Here is a 17,619-nt window from a genome sequence, read left to right as displayed (position 1 = left end):
ACATAATGTTGTCGAAATCACTCTGCCCTCAGATTCATCACTAATGATAGATACGACACTCACTGTGTACTTCATGAGAAGGTTGGTTGGTCCTCTCTGACAGAGAGGCGCAACAAACACTGGTATTTGTAAATTTTTAAGGCCCTTATTGGTAAGCTACCTCGTTATACTACATGATTATTGGAATGGAATTTTGGAACCTATGGAACCCTTAAGGTTCCTCGAGTTGGCTCGGAAATGAACTCCAACAGTCCTTAAAGCTTGAGATTCTCCCCGCTGTTGCAGAGTTTAAAACCTTGATCTCCAACCTTTTTCAATCAAGTTGTATGTGTTTAATTGATTTGTTATCCTTACTTTTTTGTCTCACCTTGTTGTCTTATTGTTATGATTTTATACGCTGTGTGATTTGATATGCTTTTATGCATATTTCTGTATGTACACTCGACGTGACTGTAAATTAGGGATACCTTAGTTGTCTTTCGAGTTTAAATAAAGGTTTGAAATTAAATGAACACGGATGGCTTTCAGTGAATAATCTCTTTGCCCCAGTTAATATCTCCTTGACCTACCATGTCCTTGAAGCCTCCCAGCACAGCGGCAGTGATGATCCCCAGGAAGAGGGCCACGATGTTGAGGATGGTGGCCAACCACAAGAGGTGGTAGAGGTGCACCACATCCTGGCAGCTCTGCACGTCTGTGTACTCGTGGTAGCCGCCAATCACCTCTACACGGCTGGCCCAGTGAGCGGGAGGGACAGGCAAAGACAGTCACAGTTCCAGGGAAGAGAGGGAGATAAAGACATACCACAATAAAAACAAATACATCATATACAGTGACAAAGCACAAAGAAATTTCAGGGATGCCCCCCCCCTCACACACACACACCAGCAGGCACTGAAGATTTACAGCAAGACAAGACACATTACATGGGTAGTTATAGACATACATGGAACTACTATGGCTGTAAAGCCTCTGATGGTTTCTTTTTTTTTATCCACTTTTTCTCCTTATTTTTCTGTTTTTCTCCCATCTCAATTTCGTCTCGCCAATTCTCCCTTCAATTCTCCAATGTCTTGAACGTTGCTAGACTATGCCTCCCACTGGTCGGCTGCAGTGAGGACCAAGCCTTGCATCACGTGTCCCCTCTGGTACACGAGGCAGCTGTCGCATCTTTTCACCTGAACAGCGCGATCTCTCAGTGGCGAGGAGTAACGCGTGGGAGGCTCACGCTGCCCCCGATACTTCCTGATTCTGCTGTACAGGCGCACCAACCGACCTGTAGGAGTCGCTGTCCACAACGTCCGATCCCCACCCACCGGCTTTCCCACCCTCTAACACTGCCAATTGTATTAGTATGAACGACCGGCCAAGCCGGTAGCAACGCCGAGAGCTGGGCTCGATACCAGCATCTCCTGCGTTAGTGGCGAGCGCCTTGCCCACTGCGCCACTCAGCCGCCCTAGCCTCTGATGGTTTCAACCGCAGTGTGAGTGGAGAGATGCTATGTTACTAGAATTGCTAGAAAGCAAGCTGGGAGACTTGGATGAAGCCTGGTCTTCTGTGAGTCACACGCACACACACACACACACACACAGAAAGAGGAGTCAGGACATGCAGGAGAGGTGGTATCCATCCACACATTACCATGGTGAATTATACATTATGACACAGTTCATTCGCCATTCATCAAAAGACAAGATGGGTTGGTAGGTTCCCTAGGCTACCGTGCTAGAAAAAAAGGGACCTACTTCCAAATCATGGACGATTTCCTAAACTTTTTCAAAACATCTTTATTCTGATGTCCCATAAGAGGATGTTCTCTGAAACAGGTAAAAAGGGAAGAAAAAAACATTTTTTTCCCCTGATACAATTATTAAACTCAGAACAGAATAAACACAAAATAAATCAACACAATAGGGCAATAATAGAACTGGAGGTTTGAAGGAGCAGAAAACCAAGCCAGGCCAGGTGATCATGCAGCAGGTGCCCCTATGAAAATTAACTATAGTATTCCTGTGTTTTTTTCCACACGCACCGAATACGATAGTAATACCATGGTAGTTCTATGATAAAACCACAGGAATACTATTGGGACTCACCTTAAATTTCAATAATATTTTTTTATATTCCACAATAGAAATACTACAGTATTTTTGTATTTGCAAAAAAGAAAACATGAATATTATTTAAAAAATCGCTACAGTATTTCTGTGGTACATCTCTACAGTGTATAAAAAAGAACACAGGAATATTATAGTCAATTTTCGTACGGGATGATAGAATATTCACCTCCCACAGTTGTAGAGGTCGCAGCAGTAACAGGTATTGCTCTTCACACGCAGGTTACAGGACCTTGATGGTGATATCTGACAGGGGACCTGAAGTTTAAAAAACACCTTTAAACGTGTTTTCTTAGTTGACCAATAGTGAAAATCAAGATAGGATTTGTATCAATTAGTCTGTGAAATGGTTAATATGGCTCAGAAGCCGTTAATATGGCTCAGCAACTGAATGTGATCTTACTGAAGGACTTGTTCGAATCCCAATCTCATTAAAGATCAAAGCCTACTGTATTGGTGAACTGTTGAATTATTCTGATGTCAGAAATGTGTTTACTATGTCCCAGGGAAAATAACTTCATAATTTAGTATGGAAAAAAAGCATGTACTAGTCAACTAAAAAGAAAAGTCTTAAGTTAGTTGACTAAAACCCACAATTAGGTAAGAAAAGACAATTAGGGTTGACTTCGAAGGGGCAGCACTATTGTCTTCACCTACAATGTCCTTATCCACACATTCACATTCACAGTGGCTACAATCTGGACACAGACATTAATTTCTGGGTGAATTCTGAAAGGCTTTACTTACTAATGCATCGTATTTGTGTAAAAACCAAAGGCAACATATCTGTTCCTTACGTCACGTTCCGATGCAGTGTCACTGGAGAGGTAGTCACAGCGCCCAGCATACAGAGGCCTGAGGTCCTGCGGTACAATGATCACACATTTTCATAAACACACTTCAGCATTGGTCTACTTTAGGTACTATGTACTAAATAAGAAGGGGAGAACAAAAACACAATACATTTTTTTTAAACACAACCACCCCACAATCCAAATGTAAGATAAGATATTCCTTTATTGATCCCCTTGGGGAAATTCAGGCATCATAGCAGCATGGGGGAGGGGGAGGGGAGGTACAGGTAGTAGAAGACATACAGGTACAGGTCACAGAATTATAGTACAGTGGAGAAGTACAAATAAAAATAGAATAAAAAGGCAGTGTAAACAATATACAATATAATTAACTCTGGACATGCGCATTATGGCCAACAAGGTGCGAGATGAGGGTATGTATGCCCTCTCATTTATATTTGCCTACAATAAATATTGTTACAATATATAATCTAAATCTAATCTAATATATATTCTAAAAAAACGAAATGCTTAAATGCTAAATATATGCGATATATAATTTAATAATCTAAATCTAATCTAATATATAATCTAAAAAAGCTAAAATGCTAAATATATGCTCTGATGAAGTCACATAAGGTGCGGTATGCATAAAGTAGGTATATTGTCCTTTTTCTTTAGGTGGGGGTCAGCTACTAGGTTCCTAGTAGTTGTTGGATGTCTGGCAGCATATAAATGTGTGCACGTGAACACTGGGCAAGCAAAGATATTAAGAACCCCTGCTCTTAGACTGACCAGATGAATACAGGTGAAAGAGAAATTCACAGTATAATAAGTTAATATATAGCTCTATATATTATATTATAAGTATTATGATTCAGCTATATACATGTAGTAACTTATTATAGACCTCTCAGCAGAGTCTGAGGTGTGGCCAGCAATAGCAATCCCTCCCCATATCCCCACTCAACTCCAACCCACACATCAAGACCTAAACAAGGGTCTATTTTTCCTAGAGGTTGCTGTTTGACGGCATTACAGATTCTACCTAAAGGCTTTGTGGCAATTGAGACTAGGGCTGACCTTCGAAGCTTTTCCTGGCCGTCGAAGCTTCTGGGCCCAAGATTCGATTTTAATTCGAAGCTTCGACAATAATAAAAAAATAATAATAATAATAAATAAATTATCTTATGTTGTGGAACTTAAATGTGCTCTCTAAATAAAGTGGATTGGATTAATTAATTAAATTAATAATGAGTCGGGAGCTGCGCTGCCTGGGCGGCTGCTCTCCGTTACACAGCCAACGACATTACATTACATAATTATGTTGCAACCTTTGTCTATAAAGCAAACAATTATATAAATATTTATATGTAGTTAATAGAGACAAAGGCAGAATTCAAATGAATTAAGCACGTTTTATTAAGACATGTTTGTATATGGGTCAGGACACTGCTGCTGACTGGGTGTCTTATCAAACACAGGTAAAACTAAAAATACTATAGAGAATTGTCAGAGCTGTAAAGTTTAAATCTTTTTAAATCTTAGACAAACGAAACACTTTGCTTTTATGAAATATTGTAAGCCATCATTTGAGTCTTTATAAAAGCAGCAAGTTGTATTCAACACAGAGAGGAGTTAATGAGGAATCTCCATGTGCTTGTTGTACAGTAGTTAACAAAGAGAGGCAGAGTTAATGAGGCATATGATGTCCGTTGCATTGGAGGCGCAAGATTTTGCAGGTAACATTTAAAGTTTATTTTCTTTTTTTTTATATTCAAATTTTATTTTCCTGTTCGAATCCCGTGCCCATCGAACGAAGCTTCGAAGCTTCGAAGTATTTAAGACAGCCCTAATTGAGACCAGGGCCCCGTTCCCCGTACCTGGATAACTGAGTTAGCCGGATAACTTTCGGTGAAGTCTGACTTAAGCCGGACTTTCCCGTTCCCCGAAGCTGGATTGTCTAAATCACCATGACAACAGATCAAAAAGTTTGAGCCTGGTCGAGAGCAGGGTTTAAGTTCAAGTTAGCCGGATGAACCATCGCCACGCCCCCGCAAAGAAGTGACAGCGCGTTTCCTGAAATTATTCCCACAGTCTAGGATCTGCATTATACCATTCTGAATTACGTTTTTGTGCTCCATTCTTCCAGAGGGGGCTTTTGAAATGTAAAATAGACCCGAAATGCTGATACTAAATTCACTTTGTCCTAAATAATGCACGTTATATACCGTGGCGCTCGCTCGGTGCGATGTACACATTATGTGGTTATTTTAACAACGCGCAGCATTGCAAATGTGAATCCCGCGGGGATATCCTTAATGATTGAAACCTATCGCTCGTTTGGCTCTGATTCCTTTCATATTCTCCGCTGTGGATGAGGAGCGAGGAAGGAGAGGAGCGCCTGGATTTTGTTTCATTCAAGCATAAAATTGAAGTGTCTATGCGTGGATTGTGGATCTTGTGTGATATTGTAACTGGGATTAAAATGTCTGATGAGATGCGCTGTTTGACGGATTTGAGAAATTGAATGAGCCGTTGACGTCACATTAATGAATGAGAATAAAGAGATAAAACTTCATTCAAAATAAAGAATATTCTAAACACGGGTCTCTCGTTCATTAATGTATAAACAATGAATTTATCCCATCTGGCACAGTGGCGCAGCGGTAGTGCTCAATCCTGGCAACCCGGCGACCGGTGTTCGAAACCCCGTGTTTCCAATATAATTTTTTGGAATATAATATTAATGATTATACGCAAAGGTAGCCTAGTTTTAAGTTAAAATATTATAAATCTACATGCATTGAGGATGTCATTCTTTATATAGCTCTCAACGTGCACCAAATTGAATTATTCATACATTGCAAAACGAAGGAAAAGACTAGGTTTCGAACCCCGGTCGTCTGCGTGAAAGTCAAAAGAAGAACCCGTTACACCACAGTGGAGATAAGTAAAAGATCGACCATACATCAATCAATGGGTAAGAGAGCCGTATCGTTATTCTGTATAACAGTTTAACGAATTATTTTAGCTAGCAAGATCTCATTTGATTATTCAATCCAGCAGGCAAGTTTAAAGAAATATAATCTGATTGATTGAGGTAATGAGGGACTTAAAATTAGCCTATAGATAACGCATTTAACTTGTCGGCGAGGCGATTGAGCCGTACTGCAATATGTTAATAAAGTTTTAAATCAATTAATCAATCAATGCCGCTAGAGAATCAGGATCTCTGCTATCGATACGTGCTGGCTTTTCAACTGAGGCGGCCGCGCGCACTTATCCTGGGTCTCAAGTCTGGTTTGAGTTAACGAGACTGAATCCACCTTCGAGGAACAGGAAAATCCCGGCTTCAAACATCGGGTTAACTGAATCTGGATAATGTGACTCTTGATCGGCTTAGTTGAACCAGGTACGGGGAATAGGGCCCTGGACTGTACAACTCGATATCGGGAGGGTGGTCTTTATAGTGGCTCCATTGGTATTTCCAATGAGACGCTGGGTTGTTGTTGTGAAGGGCCAGATTAAACCGAATATATATATTTATTTATATATATATATTTAATTGTATTTGTATATTCTCTAATATTCCCTGATATCCCTTGTATATTCCTTGTACAATATGCATTGAATATCCATTCTAGCCTACTGAACATCCCATAATAGTCTCCATTCTACTATTGGTCGAGACCTTGGTGCCAGGCTGCCATACCCCTCAGACCCAGTTCAAACGTACCGCTCGACATGTACGAACAAGTCCTAGTTCCGCGTAGGAATTTGGCTACCGCACCACTAATGGGACTATTTGTTCATAGTGCGTATATATACTGCGCTACTAAAGTAGGACTTTCTTTTCAGTCCAGTTTCTTACCCTCCAATAGAGTCACAGACGTAAAGCCTCCCCGCGATGCCACGTGTGGGAGTAAGGCCAAGTTCGGCCTACCATCGGTATTGAGACATCGTGTATATTAATATTTGAATAGTCATATTTGGCACTATATCGTCGAGTTGGACGTAGTATATTAAGCTAATAATAGTCTGTTAATATATAGTGCTTCGTGCGGTGAGAATACTACCGTAGTCAGTACCCCATCGTTTCGGGCAGAGAACTGGCTGCTTACCCAGGGTGGTTGACCCTATGTGAAGCTGCACCCGAGGAGCCCCAGAGCCGACGAGCGAGTGGACCTGTATACCGGATTATTCTACCGACGACAGCCCGCCTTCCCAGGCACGGATTATGCTTTGGATACTTTGATTATTCTATGGATAAAGACCCCCGACACTACCGTGTGTTGGAAACCCCCCCCCTGGAGAGGGCGCAAGGTGAGGAGACGCTCTGCAAGACGAGGTCTCTCCACATCTCTCCCCCGTGGACCGGAGAGAGCCGGCCCACAAAGAGTCCACCTGCTTTCATCTGTGGTCCAAGGATCGCCGGCGCATTGAACGGCACTACAGTGGGTTCTCCTGGGATACCCTTGGCCGGACGAGGCAGCTGGATTCTACCCCCCCCCCCCCCCTCCTACTCCTGTCGGCTTACAAGCGACCGGATTAACCCCCTCTAGTGTATCCAGCCTATAATCATTAAAGTATCATTGCTGTTATTCCTTAACTATTCCAGGTCGTATATTTACCACCTGCGCCTTCAGAGATTGGACATTATCTATTGATATACCGACGAATACTCCTTGCCATAAAAGTGCATACTATTTCAATTCATAAATGTAATTAAGTGATTAAATGCTTATTCTACACACCATCGCTGTGTAGGAAATAAAGACCTGTTTCTAATTCGTACATTTGTGTTGGATCCGTTTCATCTACGTGAGAGTGTTCATGATAATATATTTATGCCGTGTACTGGGTGGCCGAATATTAAGTACAAAGGTAGTGGTAGTAAGTATCATATCTAGTAATACAGTCAGGGAATTGTACCCCTCAGTTACAATTGGTCCTTCGAGCCGGATGGTAATTAGTGTAATATTAATATAGTGTTAATCATCACACACATAATAAACCTCTCCATAAAACAGGGACACGTCCCCAAGGACTTCAAAATTGCTAGGGTGACCCCTCTGCACAAAAAGGGCAGCAAATTAGACCCAGGCAACTACCGCCCTGTTTCTATTCTCACCTCCATCTCGAAAGTCATGGAAAAAATAGTCTACGAACAGGTCGAAAAGTACCTAGCGGAAAAAAATCTAATCTACGAATTCCAATCTGGCTTCAGAACATCCCACTCCACTGACACATGCCTTCTCTATTTGAATGACCACATCAAACAAGAGGTGGACGCAGGCAAATACTGCGGCATGGTCATGCTGGACCTACAAAAGGCCTTTGACACGGTCAATCACTCCATTCTGATTGACAAGCTAAAAGCAATTGGTTTTGATAGTCTATCAGTGAGCTGGATGCAATCCTACCTTGAGGGGAGGGAACAGATGGTGGAGGTAAACGGTACCCTATCCCCCCCTCTCACAGTGAGCTGTGGTGTTCCACAAGGAAGCATACTAGGACCGCTACTGTTCCTAATTTATGCAAATGACATGTCGTCAGCTTGTGACTGCAACTTGTTCCTGTTTGCGGACGACTCAGCCCTGCTGGTCTCTGACAAGAACAAGTTACAGGTTGAAAAAACCCTCAGCTCGGAACTAGGCAGAATCTGCATATGGCTCGCTGATAACAAACTATCATTACACATGGGCAAAACAGAGTCCATTCTCTTCGGTTCAAATAACAAACTCAGCAAGACCGACGGCTTCTCAGTTACAGTGGGTGACAATATTGTCACAAGGAAAGATGAAATTACCTACCTGGGTTCCATCCTAGAGGCTAATCTCTCCTGTGACAAAATGGCATCCAATGTAATAAAAAAAGTCAACCAACGAACTCGATTCTTGTACCGGATCTCCTCTCTGGTAAACAAGAATACCCTGAAGACTCTGGCAGGAGCACTCATTCAGGGGTACTACGACTATGCTTGCACCTCATGGTACCAAAGCACCTCAAAGGCGCTAAAAACAAAATTACAAACATCTCAAAACAAACTGGTCAGACTACTGCTTGACCTTACTCCTAGAACCCACCTCACCCCTGCCCACTTTGACAACCTAGGATGGCTTAGAGTAGATGACAGAGTACAGCAACTTGCAATGGGCCTGGTCTACAAGATACACTACACGACCAAGGTACCCATGTACATGGCAAAATACTTCCCAAAGGTCAGTGAATACCACGATCACAACACCAGAGGGAGCTCCACAAATCATGTTAAACCCAGATTCGGCTCAAATAAGGGACTAAACACGTTTCGCAATTATGCCACATCAATGTGGAACGCCCTACCCAAAGCTGTAAAGGAATGTGGATCACTACCCACTTTCAAAACCTCTCTCAAGAGACACCTACGGGAGACTGCAATTCAACACTGGCCCCTGTAAATATCCTAACCCAACCCCCTCCAATGTACAGTCATTTACCTAGTATGGTTTTGTCAATAGTCCAATGTACAATTTTGTTTGTTTGTACAGAGTCTCCCCCCCCTCAATGTACAGTTTTACTTGTCTATACAGTGTGCCCCCCCCCCCCCCCCAACCACCTCCAATGTAAATTACCCAGTATGGTTGTCAATATCCCAGTGTACCCAACCCCCCCCCACCCAACCTCCTCCAATGTACAGTTTCTACGTCAAATGTATATACTCCCTTTTCTTGACTCATTCTGTATCACAAACAGTACTGTATTTGCAAATCTGGTATGTCATAAATGTATAGATGTAGCAGTACTGACTATCTGTATGTCATGTATGTCATATATGTCCTGATGAATTGAAAATGGGGGACCCTGGTGGAAACAAGACGAAAGTCTTTCTCTGGTCTGCATCCCCTTAACAATTGTGTGTATTGAGCTGTACTGTATTGTACCCATTCTGCAATCTGTTAATAAAGTTTTCAATCAATCAATCAATTCAATCAATCAATCAATGTTATTAATATTGAAATGGCCTATGATGAACACTCCACGAAACGATCCTCCTAACCAACGCCCGCAGCGTGAACGACGGCTCCCTCAGTACTTAGAGGCTTACGCTGTCAGTCAACAACCTAGTCTTCTACTAACAGTAAACGCGGTAAAACTAGAAAATGTCTAACCCCAACGCCCAGACTACCCCGACCATAGAGGCCCCTACGGGCTCTAATGTAACTGATCAAGTTCACGGTGGGGACCAGTGGGAACCAGACATGACTTCACACCCCGCCAGTACTGAAGAAGTAGTCCCCGATGAGTCCCGGGAGGAATACAACGCTACCGAGAGAGAACTCGGCACGGAAGAAGACGGGGAGAGCACCGTGGAGATAGAGCTCCAAGGCTCCGCAAGGAGTACCCCGAGGGAAGGCTCCCCTATACAACCGCCTTCTCCCAGCGAGGCAGAGAGGACCCTACAGCAGGCATTCCTCGTCAGCCTGAAAGCCTCTACTGAACGCGATAGACTCCAGGGTGAACGCGATCGATTGCAGATACAGCAACGGAGCGAAGAAGAGCACATACGCCTGGAAATAAGACGCATTCAGATGGAAGAGAATGTGGCCCGAGACCGAGCAGACAGCTAGCGAGCAGCTGCTGGTGCTCTACGGGACGCAGAGCGCGACAGACAGCAAGCGCAACTAATAGAACAGCTGATCAGACGGACAACACCCTCTCCCTCCGCCAGAGGCTCCAGGAACTCGTCTAGACACACCTCCAGGGCGGCATCCCCTAGCCGAGTAAACAACCCTGAACTTGACCAACAGACGAGGTCTATACCCCCCACAGACCACCTCCCCCCACCGGTCCAAGCGAGACCTAGCAACCGGGAAGGAGCAGCATATCCTGTGGAGAGGCTAAACCAGAGACTACAAGCACTGGATGACCTAACTGAAGACGAAGAGGAAGAGGAGGAGAACCGCGCCCGAAGACAGCACAGTACTCTACCGGACCAGGAGGTCCGGTACAGCCCAGGCTATACTCCCGCGGAGCTGCGCTACAGACCCCCGACTCTATACACGGGTGAGCACGACGCACGACCCGCACCGAGGAACAGCACCTGGACAAGCGGGCCATGGTACACTGCCGGTACCAGCCCATACCAAGGAGCGGGAGGAGACTCGCCTAGGAGGCCTCTCCCCCAACGCTCGCCGATGTATCCACAGTCAGCGTCATACATTGGCACGCCTATGGTACCCGACTTCACCCAAGAGAACCGGGCCCAGTATACAGAACTCCGCATGTGTCTGGAGACCATGTTGGTGGATGTATTGGATGAACGCCACAAATACGCCATCCTACTGCAGCACTTAAAGGTGCCCCGCGCACATAATATAGCGCTCGCCTACGCGACTTCCACCACCCCATACACAGCAGCGCTGGTAGCATTGGACCAGAGGTATGGGCGCATATGGGATTACGTGATCCAGGAGATCCGACACATCGACCGCTTACCCCCAGCAATAGACAATCGAGCACTGGACGACCTGTCCATCAGAGTGCAGTCCCTGGTAGGGATGTTGGGAGCGCAAAGAGAGAAGGGGAAGTATGAACTTTACGCCAACTCAAATGTGGAAAGGATCCTGGAGAAGCTGCCGCCCGCTCGTCAGGAGCGCTTTAGGCGGCAGAGGGACTACAGAGACCCGAATAGCCCCGAACCGAACCTCCTCAATCTAGCAGACTTCCTGGCGAGAGAAGTCAGCAGCCTACGGCTAGATACATTCGGACGGAGCACCCCTGGCTCCAGAGAAGGAACCAGACGACTAAATGATGGAAGAAGATCGGTGACTGTGATGCACCAATCGGAGTCAGTACCGAGCAGCAGGAGCCACAGTACCCCCTCCAGAACGGAGAAGTGGAAGATAGTGTGCCCCTACTGTGAGAAAGAACACTGGCTAGCGCAATGTGACTCCTTCCCCAAGCTGAACGCGGAGGAAGCAGGTCAATGGATAAAGTCCAACAAGCGCTGTTTTCGCTGTGCGCGCTCACACATGGCAGCCGAATGCCGCTTAAAGAAAAGGTGCACCAAGTGCGATGGAGCCCATCTGGACATACTTCACGACAGTAACAGACGGCGCCCTTCACCTGCACCATCCAGCCGCAAAGCGAGCGTCATGTACATCGATCCCGCCAGCAGCAGTGGAGCCCGAGTACTCCTAAAAGTAGTGCGTGTGACACTAAGCTACCAGAATAAAGTCCTGGACACTTACGCCGTCCTCGATGACGGGTCAGAGAAGACCCTGCTGCTCGCCTCCGCTGCGGCCCAGCTAGGGCTGTGGGGAAGCGAAACCCAAATGACAATTCGGACAATAAGACGAGATTTGAAGACTATAAAGGGCGAGAATGTCTCATTCTCTATCGCAGCAAGCGGCCAGCCTGAGCGACGGTACCAGATTGCAGACGCTTTCACCAGCCAAGAAATAGGACTGTCGCGGTACACATACCCCGTCGCCAAGCTGATGGAGAAATATGCACATCTGCGCAAGTTACCGATCCCGCTCATAGACAATGCTATGCCGACCCTGTTGATAGGCTCCGACCATGCAGACCTCATTGTCCCGATAGACCGGGTTCATACCGGACCCCGAGGCTGTCCTGCAGCAGTCGAGACCCGTTTGGGATGGACTCTCCAAGGCCCGCTCGCCAAATCTCTCAACCGAAGTACAGCCACTAGATGTCTCCACTCCCGAGTCACAGAGGGAGAAACCGCACTCCTGCAACACGTAGAGCGGCTATGGAGCTTGGAACAAATGCCCTTTAAGAATGGAAAGAAAGACATTCGCTCTAAAGATGACATTTACGCCATTCACCTCCTCGAGACAGGGACCAAGAGAGTCCCGGTCAACGGCGTGTTGAGATACGCCACGCCACTCCTGCGGCGAGAAGGAATGCCTACTTTCCACGCCAAGACAGACGCCATAGAACGGTACCTGCTGAACACGGAGCGGCGCTTAGCCAAGAACCCCGCCCAAGAGAGTGTATACCGCGCTGAGATTGAGAAGCTCATCACAGCGGGACACGTCACAAAGATGGACATTAAAGAGGCTGACCAGACCACTGAATCGTGGTACGTGCCCCACCACAAGGTCCATCACAACGGTAAAGACCGCATAGTATTTAACTGCAGCTACCAGATCGGATCCCAAAATCTGAATAAAGAGTTACTGCCCGGTCCCACACTCGGCCCCTCCCTACTCGGCGTTCTACTCCGCTTCCGCCAGGAAAAGGTGGCCATCAGCGGGGACATTAAAGGAATGTTCCTGCAGGTGAGATTAGTAGAGGCGGACAAGCCCCTGTTACGGTTCCTATGGAGAGAGAAGCCAGGAGATGAGCACCCAGCCATCTACCAATGGGAAGTCCTCCCCTTCGGAACGACGTGCAGCCCCTGCTGTGCGACATTTGCACTACAGAAACATGTAGCAGAGGACCCAACAGCGGACGAAGAGGTCCGACACAGCGTAAAGAACAGCTTCTACGTAGACAACTGTCTACAAAGCCTTTCAACCCAGGAAGAAGCCGAGGCTCTCCTGATTAAACTCTGCGCCTCATTGATCAAAGGCGGCTTTGATCTCAGGCAGTGGGCCAGCAGCGATCCGCAAGTACTGCGCAGCCTCTCCTCCGAGGACAAGGCAGCCAGCAGCGAGACCTGGATGGCTACAATCCCGGGAGAAGCCCAGGAGATGACCCTGGGATTGGTGTGGCGATTCAAAACAGATTCGCTTCACTACAGACACAAGCCCCTGACTACGGAGCAGGGAAGGCCGGCGGCGGCGCCGACCACCAGACGGAGTGTGTACACAACACTCGCCCGACAATATGACCCGCTAGGATGTATTCTACCGTACACCACCAGGGCAAAAATGATTGTACGAGCATTGTGGGACAAGGACCAGGGCTGGGACGACCCCATTCCCGCAAACCTTGCATCCACCTGGAGAGAGTGGGAGATGGAGCTCCACTCACTCCCAGGTGTTAATATGCGCCGAAGCTACTTCCCACCCAAGGTGAGACCAGAGACATGTAAAATGGACTTACACGTCTTCAGTGACGCCTCAGAGGTCGCATACGGATCAGTAGCCTACTTGCGGGCCCAAGACCAAGGGGGAGAGATCTACACAGCATTTGTCCTCGCCCGCTCGAGAATAGCCCCACGCAAGCAACAATCTATCCCACGTCTAGAGCTCTGCGCAGCCCTAGCCGGAGCGCACCTAGCCACGCTCATCCAACGTGAGCTCACCATACCGGTGTCTAGAACAATCCTGTGGTCAGATTCCACGACGGTACTCGCCTGGATCAAATCGGACTCATGCAAGTACAAAGTCTTCGTGGGAGTCAGAGTCACCGAGATTCAAGGCTTAACCGAAGAGTTAACCGGAGAAACAGAGTGGCGCTACGTTGATACAAAACAGAACCCAGCTGACGTCATCACCCGGGGGATGCCCCTGGATGACCTCACCCGTCGCAATGTCTACAGTGACGGCCCCGCATTCCTAAGACTCCCGGAAGGACAGTGGCCCATGCCTATCCCGAGGGAAGCAAGTCCAGAGGAGGTGGAAATTAAGAAGTCTGTGTTCTGTGGATTGAGCACCGTAGCCTCCACCGACCCTAACATAAACGATTGCACGTCCATAGAGAGTGCACAACAAAGAACATTCCTGCGGTACCACCCGGAGTGCAAGTCCCCCGCTGATATGTCAGCGGCTAACTACGAGGAAGCAGAATTGCTTCTACTGCAGCGAGCCCAGAGAGACTCGTTCCCCGATGAATTGGCCTGTCTACAGGGAGGAAAGCCCGTCCCATCCGACAGCAGATTAATTCACCTGGCCCCCGAGAGCGACGCTCACACCCTCATCAGAGTGGGTGGTCGCCTACGCAGAGCCCCCAATCTACCGGATGACATTAAATACCCGATCGTATTGAACAGCCGACACAAGGTCACAGAGCTGATTATAAAGAAATACGATGAGGATGTACATCACGCAGGAGCAGAAAGAGTCTTCGCGGAAATCAGACGTCGTTACTGGATCCTACAAGGAAGAGAGGCGGTACGACGCTTCCAACGAACATGTCTAGACTGCCGCAAGTGGCGCGCGCAGCCCAGCATACCAAGGATGGCTGACCTTCCTCCATGTCGCCTCCGAATCGGTGACAAGCCATTCCACTCAACGGGTATGGACTGCTTTGGCCCGCTGCACATAAAGAAAGGAAGAGGAACCGAGAAGCGGTGGGGTATTGTATTCAAATGCATGACCACCAGAGCGATACACATCGAGCTTCTCCCGACCATGAGCACAGACTCATTCCTTATGGCCTTCCGTAGATTCATATCACGGAAAGGAAGACCGTCTACCCTATTGTCCGATCATGGGACAAACTTTAGAGGCGGCGAAAGAGAGCTGAGAGAGAGCTTCCAAGCTATGGGCCCAGAACTTAAGACCCACCTCGCTCCAGCACAGGTTGATTTCCAATTCAACCCCCCAAACGCACCCCACTTCGGTGGCACTTGGGAACGAGAAGTGCGCTCCATAAAGACAGCCCTGTACGCAGTACTTGGGGCCCAGACTGTGGCGGAAGAAGTCCTAATGACAGTCCTCACGGAGATTGAGGGAGTACTTAACTCGAAGCCCCTCGGATATGTCTCCAGTGATGTGGCGGATATCGACCCAGTTACCCCCAACACACTCCTGATGGGGCGGCTAGATCCCACATTACCCCAGACAATGTACCGGCCTGAAGAAGCGAACGGCCGACGAATGTGGAGGTACAGCCAAGTATTAGCCGACAAGTTTTGGAACAGTTTCCTACTGCACTACCTACCGTCTCTACAGACCCGCCAGAAGTGGGTAAAGGAGAGAGACAATTTGACAGAAGGAACAGTCGTCATGATTATTGATCAATCACTGCCCAGAGCTATGTGGCCGGCCGGCCGTGTAAGCAAAGTGATCACCGGTGCCGACGGCAAGGTCCGAGCAGCTGAAGTGCTCGTCCAGGGTCGCACTTACACCCGTCCCGTGGCAAGGCTCATAGAACTGCCTCGACTCCCAGACACAATCGATGATGACCATGACCCTACAACCCTATGACTTTGTGAAGTTGACTGACCCCTACAGCAAACCCTTATGTGTAAATAGACAACGCGATTAATCTGTCTCCGTTTAACTGATTAGGTCTGGGACCTATTCAGGGGGTGGCTGTTGTGAAGGGCCAGATTAAACCGAATATATATATTTATTTATATATATATATTTAATTGTATTTGTATATTCTCTAATATTCCCTGATATCCCTTGTATATTCCTTGTACAATATGCATTGAATATCCATTCTAGCCTACTGAACATCCCATAATAGTCTCCATTCTACTATTGGTCGAGACCTTGGTGCCAGGCTGCCATACCCCTCAGACCCAGTTCAAACGTACCGCTCGACATGTACGAACAAGTCCTAGTTCCGCGTAGGAATTTGGCTACCGCACCACTAATGGGACTATTTGTTCATAGTGCGTATATATACTGCGCTACTAAAGTAGGACTTTCTTTTCAGTCCAGTTTCTTACCCTCCAATAGAGTCACAGACGTAAAGCCTCCCCGCGATGCCACGTGTGGGAGTAAGGCCAAGTTCGGCCTACCATCGGTATTGAGACATCGTGTATATTAATATTTGAATAGTCATATTTGGCACTATATCGTCGAGTTGGACGTAGTCTATTAAGCTAATAATAGTCTGTTAATATATAGTGCTTCGTGCGGTGAGAATACTACCGTAGTCAGTACCCCATCGTTTTGGGCAGAGAACTGGCTGCTTACCCAGGGTGGTTGACCCTATGTGAAGCTGCACCCGAGGAGCCCCAGAGCCGACGAGCGAGTGGACCTGTATACCGGATTATTCTACCGACGACAGCCCGCCTTCCCAGGCACGGATTATGCTTTGGATACTTTGATTATTCTATGGATAAAGACCCCCGACACTACCGTGTGTTGGAAACCCCCCCCCTGGAGAGGGCGCAAGGTGAGGAGACGCTCTGCAAGACGAGGTCTCTCCACATCTCTCCCCCGTGGACCGGAGAGAGCCGGCCCACAAAGAGTCCACCTGCTTTCATCTGTGGTCCAAGGATCGCCGGCGCATTGAACGGCACTACAGTGGGTTCTCCTGGGATACCCTTGGCCGGACGAGGCAGCTGGATTCTACCCCCCCCCCCCCCCCTCCTACTCCTGTCGGCTTACAAGCGACCGGATTAACCCCCTCTAGTGTATCCAGCCTATAATCATTAAAGTATCATTGCTGTTATTCCTTAACTATTCCAGGTCGTATATTTACCACCTGCGCCTTCAGAGATTGGACATTATCTATTGATATACCGACGAATACTCCTTGCCATAAAAGTGCATACTATTTCAATTCATAAATGTAATTAAGTGATTAAATGCTTATTCTACACACCATCGCTGTGTAGGAAATAAAGACCTGTTTCTAATTCGTACATTTGTGTTGGATCCGTTTCATCTACGTGAGAGTGTTCATGATAATATATTTATGCCGTGTACTGGGTGGCCGAATATTAAGTACAAAGGTAGTGGTAGTAAGTATCATATCTAGTAATACAGTCAGGGAATTGTACCCCTCAGTTACAGTTGTTGTTGTTCCAGCATAGCCTAATGTATTCCATTGAACGAGTATAATA

General features: G+C 46.8%; 1 protein-coding gene across 4 annotated transcripts in view; it reads right to left on the bottom strand.

Annotated features, from left to right (window-relative positions):
- The window catches only part of tmem255a (transmembrane protein 255A), a 48,967-nt gene that overhangs the window by 2,429 nt on the left and 28,919 nt on the right, over positions 1-17,619 (bottom strand). For 2 of the 4 annotated variants that reach the window (XM_084332553.1, XM_084332554.1), the window contains exons 5-8: positions 2,916-2,981; positions 2,288-2,376; positions 1,747-1,818; positions 570-732 (exon numbers count right to left, since the gene is read on the bottom strand). In XM_084332553.1, coding sequence (XP_084188679.1) covers positions 570-732; positions 1,747-1,818; positions 2,288-2,376; positions 2,916-2,981 — 390 coding nt within the window. The remainder of the gene's footprint in view (positions 1-569; positions 733-1,746; positions 1,819-2,287; positions 2,377-2,915; positions 2,982-17,619) is intronic. The other 2 variants (XM_084332555.1, XM_084332556.1) reach the window with 1 other exon arrangement.

This window comes from Notolepis coatsorum, assembly GCF_963971535.1.
Source record: "Notolepis coatsorum genome assembly, chromosome: 16".
NCBI classification, from domain to species: Eukaryota; Metazoa; Chordata; class Actinopteri; order Aulopiformes; family Paralepididae; genus Notolepis; species Notolepis coatsorum.
This window is presented reverse-complemented; position numbering and strand designations above follow the sequence as displayed.